Here is an 11194-nt window from a genome sequence, read left to right as displayed (position 1 = left end):
TCTTCTCTGTTTTCACAGCTCTAAATTTTGGACGTCTTCCAATTTTCCCTCCAAGAAACTGCCAACAAAACAAGTCACACACTGTCATGAAAAATTCAGAATCAATTGAAAAACAGCTCGAAGACACTAATGGGGAGATAAGAAGTGGAGTGATGCGTCCCACAGAGGAGCGATGATGTGGGGCTATGGGGAAGGAGGAGCGTTCTTTTATTGATTCAGGCATTAATGTACATTATATACAAGTTGGCTCTGGGTGGCCCCTCATGTATAGCCTAATGCTGCGCAAACAAATTGGAGCACTTGTCTCAATATCCCCTTGTGGGCGTATGAGGGTGTGAATATCAAATCAAATTTATTTCTGAATACATATTTTTTTTTTTTTTAACATACAACACATTTCACTTGACTCGCTTGCTTCATGTCTTCATATCTTTTGTAAAAAACAGAAAATGTGAGAGAAGAAATTTAGGAATCTTTGCTTGTCAAGAGGACTAAGCCAGCTTTGTGTCTTGACAGCTGAAGAGAAGGAAAAGTGGGGGGAGGGAGGGATAAATAAAGAATGGGGACGTCCTATCTCTCACAGGTCGCTCAAACACTGACAACTGACAATCTGTCAGGCTTTTCATAGCAACAGGACGACTCCCATGAATCACTTCCCTCAGGGAAGAAACAAAGGTGTGTGTCTCAGAATGTGAGTGTGTGGCAGTTTCTTGTGGCTAATTCATTTTGTTGGATTTCATTAATCATATTTACCATCAGTGCCAGTGACTGTTGGTGTTATTACAGTATCTGTGAGAGACTATCTGTACTTCTTCTATTCTACAGGGAGAGTGTGTGTACACAAATGTAAGATTTAATGTATAACCCCATCCCAATGCAGAGCCTGCTCAAGGTCTGCCTGTGTAGAGCAAACAAATAGACGCGCACACACACACACACACACACACACAGTGACACACACAACCACACACACACAATCCCTCTATCTCACTCCCTTTCCACACATCCAAATACACTTGACACATACATATACATAACCGTGTCCCTTTGTGGACCGTTGCCATGCAACATTTCTCTGATTGGGTTAGTCGAGCTCTGGTGCATGTGCACTCACTCACACACACACTCCTGCTGGCTGATGAAGATCAGATCACACACACATACACCCACACACACCCACACGCACACACACACACACACACACACACACACACACACACACACACACACACACACATACACACACTCCTTTGCCACACCCATCCTCCTCTCCCGTGGGACACAGCTGCACTTCCAAGGCCAAGGATGGAGTGAGTAGAAAGACAGAAAGGCGGTTCCAGGAGGAGGGAATATCTCTGAGCTCTGCTGTTCAGTCCAGGGTCGTAGCTATTCTTGACGAGCTCCTTGGAGACGGTGGATGGTTCTTCGGTTTGAATTACAGGTGCATTTATTTAAGCGTATTTACCCCATTTTCATTTCATAAGCTGTAGGTTGAAATTCTAAATCCACCTGGAAATGTCATTATGTGACAAGGACTGATCAATAAAAGACCACCAGATACACCTCGCTTTGCTTTTTGTTTATGATGCAATCAAAGTGCCGCTTGCTGACAGGTTAAACCAAATCTTCAAAGTGCCCAGTGCTGTGGGTTTCTCAGATTTGTTGTTTCGTGTCTGTTGATTTGGCTTTGGAAAGATAAATTTAACTTGATAGGACTTTAACCCAGTGGAGAAGAGCAGAGCTGCTGCTGAAGGATGTTTCACTTTCATTTCTGTAATATGACTTGAGGTTTGTGTTTGTTTCGGGAGAACACCTCTGCTCAGACAAATATGTGGCCCTTGGTGATCATGTAAACTCAACTTATGACGGAAGATTTAAGCTCGATTCTGATGTAGGTTGCAAACAAAAGGTCTGTAGTCAGGATCTGTGTCATAGCTCTCTGTCTTTGGCTGCGCTGTCTTGGTTTTTTTTACAACATATGTGCGACCTTACAGATGATGTATTTCAAAGATTAGACATTGATTAGAAAATGTTGTTTACAAAAATTTATTCATACAAATCTTACAACACTTTCATAACATTGAGAAACGTAAAACCCCATATAAGGACTCCTGTGTGTATAACGATGTCACTTGTACTAATGTTCACCTTTAAAACACATTGTTTTCAGATAGATAAGAGATTAAACATTGAAGTAAGGCGTTTGGCGCTTTCAGAAATATCAACAACAGGCATTTTCTATGATCTGAACAAAATCTCTTTTACTTCTTCTGAACCCCTTTTTATTCTAGATAGTGATGCACATAGTTGTAAATAATATGTTGGTGCTGTTTTCGGATTAATAAATTATGGACCAATATCAAAATAATCAACAACACCTCATAATCAACAATAACAAACACTGGTCATTGTTCACAACTCTCACAGACACTGAACACCCCAAACTCATGCACACACACACATACACACTGCCTGCTCCATCAACATATACATCCTATTCATTTTTTCTTTTTTTACTCAATAACTCATTGGCCATGCTTTAAAAAGAAAGCCTAATTCTACTACTGTTGGGGCAGACTAAGCCGAGCAATTAAACAGAGTAAAAGGAAGTTTCAATGTAAGCTAATGGACTGCAGCATTGTAGGGCCACTAAAATTGCCATCTGTCACTTGTGGCGAATTTTTTTGTTTTGTTTTTTTTTTTTTGTTTTATTTTTTTCTCACATCGAAGCAAGGCACCAAAGCCAAAAGCTGTTTCCACCTCCACGTGCGCGTTCAGTCACTCATTCACACAAACGGATATTAAATACACTCACACATAAACACAAATGCGCACCAGTATGCAAACATCCACACACACACACTCACACATTCACACATTCACACAAAGCCTGTAGGATAAAGCCAAATTGAAGGAAGAGTGTATTGATAGTTTCTATTGGGGGGGGGGCACAGGCCACTGATTGGATTGCAGGGGTACATAAAGCTGCATTTGCATAATATTGAATAAATAAATGAGATATCTCTCCAATAAAAGTCAGTGGGAAGATCCCTCTGCTCGGAGGGCTGAATTTTTCATTCACCTCTGTTCTAGTGCGAGAAGGAAACAATTGAGTGGCCTCGTCCAGCTTCACTCGCATCTTGCTTCAGCTGAAACCAAAGTGAAGGGAATTCAACGTCCAATATTTTCCATCAGACTCATTGACCCTGATTTAACTTTGGCAGGTGAGGTGAGGCGGCGGTGACGGAGCTCCCACCTCCTATTCGTTTCAGGTGTGACAACCTCTCTCTGGCTCATGGGTGCTGTAACCTGTCTCTAATGTAACAGCCTACTTTGCTTTCTCTTTGACACACACACACACAGTCTCTCTTTGCTTCCTGCTCTCTCTCTCTCTCTTCCTCTCCATGCATACCTCTCTCTCTCTCTCTCCTAACACTCTCCTCATCTCTTTGTCACATCCTCACTGCACAGTACCAACCAGTACATATCTAACACAGATCAGCTTCGTCTTAACAACTGAATCACAGCACTGTCATATCAACAATTTACCACGGTGATCTAGAAGCAAAAGAAACTTTAAAAAACTGTTACGAGGACAAAGGCAATCAGCAAAAAAAAGGGAGTCCAGTGTTTTGCCTTATGATATCCACAATGCAAGCAGCAGGGGAGGTAAAAAAATTCAACAAGTCAGTGCAGTACCAGTTTCCACCACATCTAGCCCTCCTCCTCCACATTTCAAACACGTCTGGAATAGGCTTAGCACAGCCCACCTCCCAAATAGGACAATCCAAAAAAAAAAGCATGATGGCATGCAGTGTCTTAGCAAAAAATAAGCAAGGTGTGCATGCACCAATAAATAAGAAATATGAATTAAATATCCCTAGCTGGAACTCAGATGCTACCTTTCCTCTCCACCTCTTTTCAAAAGAAAAAAAATGCTTCATCTCCTGCTTCTTACATGTTCTGGGTCCTTTCTGAGTATATGTAGCCTAGTGCTGCCCAAATACAATCAACAGTTGAAGCACATTCTTCCAAATAGTTCTGTTGACTGAACACAGACAACACTGAGATGAATATGTGCACTGTGTCGTTTTCGATACTGTACAAAACACACACATATATGGAACATTCTTTAAACAGTCCTGTCGAGCACGATTGATCTCCTACAGTGGATGACTTTGAGGCAAGTGAGCAAGCAGTGTTTGCCGCATACTGTGAACAGCAACTTGAGTGCTTCCTTCATCTTTAGGAAAGGCAGTGATGCCCTTTCAAAAGCCTGCGATGAAATTTCTGTTTAAAAGAGGGGTTGGATTTCTTTTTTTTTTTTACCACCACCAGTTACACAAATGAGCGTGTAAGTCAATCAGTTAACCACCAAATGAGAGGCTGTACAACAAAAGCCATCTGAATTCCCCTGGAGGGGCAGCAAGCTATACAAACCCACAGAGCTCCCATTAAGGGAGCGTGGAGAAGGGTGGACAAGGGCAACATCTATCATTTAGGATAAGCCGGATATGCCTCACATAGCATGCTCACTGCTTCTTTGGGCCTGTTTGGAAAACAAACAACACTAAAAAAATAGAACGTTGGTTACAAAAATAAGTATAACATTCAATACTTTGATTGTCTTTTTAAAATCTATTTATTTTCTGCATATGTAGATGACCTTTAAAGATTTCAAGCGCATAACGTTGAAGGTGCACAATTATCTTCTTTTTTCTAATTCCTTTTTTTTTTAGTCATTTTGTTTTGTTTTCAACATCTGAACATGAAAATAAAATATTGGTCCACAAAGTATAACTGTGCGGTATCAAGTGCTTTTGTACAAAAAGAAAAAAAACGATATTATTATTAAAATATTCATTTTAATGGCTTTACTTCATACATAAATACATGTTGAAAGAACACAGGCGCAATCCACTGGTTGGTCAGATATATCTGAATGACTTTGATTTAACGACTGGATGTATATACACAGGAGGGCAGTTTGGGCGCTTTAACAACGCTACAAATAAGCCAGTCGACGTCCTTTGTTCCTAACTCTCTGTCTGTACCTTCTTCCCAGAACCGCTGCCAGGTATTTCTGCACGGCCATCTGCTTTCTATAGCGGCTGTAGCTGTCGGTGAAGATCCCATCTGAATGTCTTTTGGATAAGGGCTCTGACTCGTCCTCCATGCTGTTGTCTTCACTGAAAAAAAACAACAAACAAAAGAACAAATAAAAAATAAAACAGCATATTAGTTAAAGCTGCACACTTCCACTGCTCAACAGATTCCTGCTCTTTCTCATTTTACACCAGCTTTGATAATCTCTCCTTCTTGCCATGATTCAAAGTTGCCTACAGTCATTAATAATGCATTTATGGGCCTTTCATCCTGTTTTTCGTTTGAAATCAAGGCGGCAAGCAAGAAAAGTGTAAAAGAAACAGTGATTTAAGCGTTTTAGAAAAGTTATTAATTATTCATTCAGAGCCCATTGCATAATGTGACGCAGGATTTTTCAACAGTGCTCGGGCAAACAAAAAAATCAATTTATAGATTAATCACATATAAATAAACCGCAGTGTATTTTAGTCTCAGGAAACTGACCCTCATTCGTTAATGATGAACGCAGTGCCACGCCACAACAAAGAAACACAAAACATAAAGGTGGAATGAAAATATCAAGACGATTTTTTGTTTGTTTTTTTTTTTTGTTTTTTACATGGAGAGATAAAAAAAAAAAAAAACACGCACATAAAATGACAGACAGTGATTCAGCAGCCGGAACTTGTGCAGCTGAGGAACATTTAAAAAAAAAAAAAAAAAAAGAAGATGACTGCAGGTGAACGCTTATAAGAAATGCCCTTACCCTGCACGAATTGTCATCAGAGAATGCAGATAATGTCTCGCTGTTAACTGACCCAGGATCTCCCTCAAGGCTCTATCTAATTCTTCCTCAGCATGCCTTTCTGGTCTGAGATGATAAAACGCCAAAACACATAGATCATCAGTGACTAAAAAAAAAAGCGCAGACAAAATGATCAAAAGTAGCCTAAAATGTCCCCACCCACCCTCAGCTCCAATATCACATCAGGTGCATTAAATCGCAGCCTCAGAGCCGTTTTACACACAGGCTACATCCTTCCGTATGTGCCAACCTTTTTTTCTCCTCAGTGTTAACAGTATTGGAAACAACATTTTAGGCTACTCCGTATGAAAATAACACTGAACAAATAACATGAGGAACTCTGGGAGAAAAAAAAAACAAAGCAAGCAAACATTATCGCAAACAGCAAAAAAGTCATCAGAATGGAATCCAGCTCTATAAAGGCTTTAAACTGTGATGTGGAAGCACATTTACCTTTTCTCTGCTGGGTAGTATAGAGTGTACGCGTCGTCGTTTAGGGATGGTGGGCTTCGTATAGCAATCTGATCGCTATCAAAACCCATGTCGGATAATGAATTCCCATCCTCATCGAAGGCGTCGTTTTCAAGTCTGCAGAAGAGGAAGGAGCATTCATCACAAATCTGATCTGTGCACAAGTGGGACGCAGGAGTGAAAGAATGCCAAAATGTCTGCATCTGCTAAAATCAGTGGGAGGTTAAAATGCATTAGAGACAGAGCAAAGTAAACGAAATACCAAGCAGAACGTGAGGGTGTTTTTAAATAAAACTAGAAAACGAATTATTTAAATTTGACCAATAATAATAATAATGATGATAATGTTTTGAAACGTGTTAAATGTGTACAGCTTTATTTTTCTATCTTTAAATTCATTATTTAATCTTTAAAATATGTTTTTAATTCCAACTTGGTGCTTCTGCTCTAAACAGAGGCTACAGACTCATTAATTATTTAAAGATCGAAACAATGGGTGTGAAAATGATCACGCTTAGTGTAGGCGTGGAGCCAACACTTTCATTAAAAGAGTGCTGCAATCAGCAGAGAAAAAAATTAGAATCAGTACGAAAGAACCACGCCCAAATTCTGGATATGCTTTTTTCAGAAAAAGAAGAATAAATCTTAAACGCATGGAGCTCTCCTATTCGTTTTGCCTCGCCTCTCCTTGGTGACGCCAGTCCACCGTCATCCCCAGGGCTATCCATTGCATTGACTGCACTCTCATTTTTAATAAGGGGAGTTCTGTGAACCGTCCCACTGGACAGAGACTTCCATGCAATCTCCATAACCATTTTCCACACGAGATTTGCATTTTGTGTGTGTTGAAATATTTCCTTTTGTTATTCTTCTCAATTCTCAGTTTAAAAATTGCGCGCATGGTTTGTGCGCAATTACGCACAGTTATTTGAAACAAAATGTACAAATCCAATCACTTCATAGTTAATCACAATGCAATGCCATCATTTAAGTAAATGGATTTCAGCTGCATTTAAAATGGATAAATGAATAAAGGCAAAAATGAGGTTATAAAGCTGCATGAAGCGCAAACACCTACCTAATCTTAGGGTAACTTAGTCCGATAGGTGTGCAGAAGACGCTGTAGTGCATTAAGATTCCGTAGATGAGCAAGATTAAAGTCGCTTTACTCGAACTGGCCATGCTGTTAGAATATGAAAAACAGTAACATTAAACAGGTTAGTCACTCCTATAGAAACAACATGCTCACTCTTTGTTCTATCAAATCCACATGCTGTGCTACTTCCCTAATTACAAACAACAACAAAAAGCTGGATCGAATATAAATTTCAATTAACTGGATAAACGCAGCGTCCGTTTGCTCAGAACAACAACAAAGAAAAAAGATTTCTCTGTTTTATTCCTCCCGTTTCGTAAAAGTTTAACTGTGGTATTGACATCGAATCCTTTGCATGCAGAGCCAAAGTCATTAAAAAAAAAACACCAGATCTCCATGCAGGGGGAAAAAAAGAATTATTTCCATTACTTTATCTCGCTCCCCGTCAATCCGCAGATAAAGCACATACCTATAGCAGGAGAGCAGGGAGAGCGCTGTGCTGTAGGATGTGATCCGGGCGCGGCTGTGGTATAGTGTGTGTGTGTGAGAGAGAGAGAGAGAAAGAGAGAGACGGTATCTTTCTCACGGCACTTCTTTCCTGGCTGAAGCGCCTCCGTCGTCTCCTTATGTTCCCCTCAGTACAGTCTAGCTCACTTTTATGTACAATTCAAAGGACCCAACTAGTCACGCAGGCAAACAAAAACTCGGTGGGAAGGTGCGCTGTATGTTCGTCTACATATCGTTGCTCTAAACTTTTGTCCTGTGCTGTGATTGCCTTGGATTTTTATCCATGTATCGTAAGCCATGCCCCCCCCCCCCCCTCCTCCTCCTCCCCCCTCCAATAAGTCACATTAAGGATGCTATAGACGTCATCAAGTCTTCCTCCCGGAATATAATAGTAGGCCTACAGTTCCTTCCTCATCGATGCATCTGTCAGACTCACCCCCACCTCCCTCCTAAGATTGAAGTTTACTTCCAAACTTTCTTCTTTAAAAAAGAAATGGTTGTGAATGCACACACATGAATTCTTGAACTTTGCACAGGACAAATACAAATCAATTCTTTTTCGTCACCGTGACCGCGACTGCCCAGCCCTCCCCCCTCACACATACACACACACACACACACACACACACACACACACACACACACACACGTCATCAATAAGTCCAATTAGGCTTTTATGATTATGACTAAACTGGGAAGTGATCGTCTTCGCTGGTGGTGGTGGTTTCATGTGACTGGTTTTGATGGAAGGGGGAATCAGGCTTCCGCTGACCAAGTTCAAGGCCTCCGGGGAGTCAGGAGCTGTCCGGTGCTGAAATGAATCCTCTCGAATTGCGGCTTTCTGACTTTACAGTCACTTTTCCTAATCATTTCCAATAATTGCTCATTGGATATTATCGCGGGGGAAGGGGGGGGGGGGTAAGGAGTGGTGGTGGCTTTAATGGCCAATGCAATGACAGCGCTAAGTCTCCGGCCTATCCGTTAGATTGTCGAAATAAACGAGGCACATAATCTGATTTGAACACAGGCTGGTGACGCAGGATGTCGGTTCAGAGAGCTATCGTCCTACGTGGCTTTAGTAACGATTCACCCATTTTCCCAACATTGTTCGGAAATTGTCTGGATCCCTATAATACGCTGATTGATACGTTAAAACGAAAAATTCCAAGAAAAGGCTTGTAGCTATACTGTGAGGTATGTGGCAAATAACCAAAGAAGAAGTTGGGCCTAATTCTTTCCCCCTATACTACTCGGCTGATGAAGCCTAATTTCTGGCACTTGAGTCGAACATCTTTATGGTTGCAACTTCTCTTTAATTTCCTATCTATTATTTGCTAATAATACAGTTAATTAAAATGTAAGTATACACTTGACATTAATATTCATAACATAGTATAAAACTAATGGCTTACAACATAGTGTGTCGGATGCAAGTTATGAGACTTTTAATTTGGACGAGCCTGTGTGAGGCCTGATTGAGATCAGCAACTGGAGGTCACCGCACCTTTTGATTTTGCACTGAATCACACCTATAACTCACCAACCAATTGAAGAGTTTGCCAAAGAGGAGAGACTCACGTCAGCGTTTTGTTTACTCTGACGCAGTATGACGAACAGAGCCAGTCGCTAGAGGGGGCCTATCCTCCACTTCTTCTTCGCGGGGCGTGATTCCTATGAAGAGCTCAACTTAAACCTCATATGTTTTAACTGGAGCAGACTACTAATATTAGGCCTGGTACAGCAGGTGTAGAGGCGCAGCTCGGTAGTCTAAGCAAACGGCGCCATCGTGAGGAGAGCAGAGAAACATGCGAGCTCTCCGCTGAGGTTCATTCATCGTCACCAGTCCACACACCAGAGAAGAGGAAAAGATGAGTAAACCCTCTCACCTACATTTGGTCGTCACCATGTAAATAAGCACAACCTGAAACAGTTCTGTGAGCTTTCACAGCAGAACAACTGTATGCTTTACCCTGTCAGCTGCACACGGAATTGTCTTTAGTAAAAGAATAAAAAAAATAAAATAAAAAAAGACTTAAAGCCAAAACTGCACAATGTATATGGTTATTGTAGCTTTACAGTTATTCTAATGGTGTACTTATTTTAAATTTTTTGTTTGTTAAAGGAAAAAAGAGGCAGTCCTGGTGAAAATTTGGATGAAACTATTGGACTAAATTGGGTTTGTTACCCTATTGCATTGTGGGCTTGACATAGGTTCATAGAGGCCATTGGTTCCAACCAAGACTGTATATAAAAATTATGACCCATTGAAATGAAGATGTACATTGGCTGTTTGTCACAGGTTGCATATATCTTAGCTGTGAGTTGTGAGCAGAAAAGACTGATTTCCTTCTCTAAACTGCTCATGAAGAGGTAAAAGATCAATATTTAACAAGATAAAAAGGCAAATATTAGAGAAACGTCTGACAAAATCAATATAAATGTGTGCAACATCTTGTATGGAAGATTGAAAATGCTTAAATGAAAACAAATCAGAAATTAAGTGAAGTACAATACACATTGTAACATTGTAATGGGTGTAAACCTCTTATCTCCATATTTCATCTTTTTTTTATTTTCTTCACAAATCACTGCTATTGGTCACCCTTTACAGCTGTGTCTAGATTTGACAAACATTTAACCAATGAAAAGTGTTAACAACAGCTTTTAACTAAGATATTGTGGTCCTTAATTATTAAAAAAAAAAAATAGTAATGGTTATGGGCCAAGACGTCTCTGACCAACAGCGACGATATATATTTCTTTTTAAATGTATCCTTTATGTGTTTTTTAAATTATTATTATGGAGACCATCTTTCGAAGTAGAACAACAGCATCAGTCTTTAAGCAAGTACCCCAAACAACTTATGCTTATATATGTTCTCAACTAAACATGAACCATATGGTGTTGTCACATTAAACAGATTTATTTTAACAGTGATTTTGAAAGGCACAGACAAATGATGTCATCCTGCTGATAGGGGCATCTGACTCGAAAACATTTTGAGAGGGTGTGGAAAAAACACATTCTGTCATTTAAATCACAACACAGTGAATCATAATATGAAAATATGAAACTTATAATGTGCATTGTATTTCACTTTATTTCTTTGTTTTTATTTGAGCTTTTAAAATCTTCCATAATCTTGCATCACTCTCAGATTTATCTTGTGACCACTTGTGGAAGTCTCAACCCCCAGGTTGGGAACCACTCATAAACACTACAACTCTAT

At 40.0% G+C, this 11194-nt stretch overlaps 1 protein-coding gene across 2 annotated transcripts; it reads right to left on the bottom strand.

Moving 5' to 3' along the window:
• Positions 1–2030: 2030 nt before the first annotated feature.
• Positions 2031–8215, bottom strand: adcyap1b (adenylate cyclase activating polypeptide 1b). Of its 2 annotated transcripts, XM_056392533.1 has the most exons (5): positions 7927–8215; positions 7440–7544; positions 6344–6478; positions 5852–5956; positions 2031–5189 (listed from the first exon to the last, which is right to left on the bottom strand). In XM_056392533.1, the coding sequence occupies exons 2-5, from the start codon at positions 7541–7543 to the stop codon at positions 5006–5008; spliced, it is 528 nt and encodes a 175-aa protein (XP_056248508.1). In that variant the 5' UTR covers position 7544; positions 7927–8215; the 3' UTR covers positions 2031–5005. The 2 variants fall into 2 exon arrangements, with proteins under 2 accessions (XP_056248508.1, XP_056248509.1); XM_056392534.1 differs by lacking the exon at positions 5852–5956.
• Positions 8216–11194: the final 2979 nt, after the last annotated feature.

Source organism: Seriola aureovittata, chromosome 12 (assembly GCF_021018895.1).
Source record: "Seriola aureovittata isolate HTS-2021-v1 ecotype China chromosome 12, ASM2101889v1, whole genome shotgun sequence".
Classification (NCBI taxonomy): Eukaryota; Metazoa; Chordata; class Actinopteri; order Carangiformes; family Carangidae; genus Seriola; species Seriola aureovittata.
Note: the sequence above shows the minus strand (reverse complement) of the source record. Positions and strands in the feature narration are given on the sequence as shown.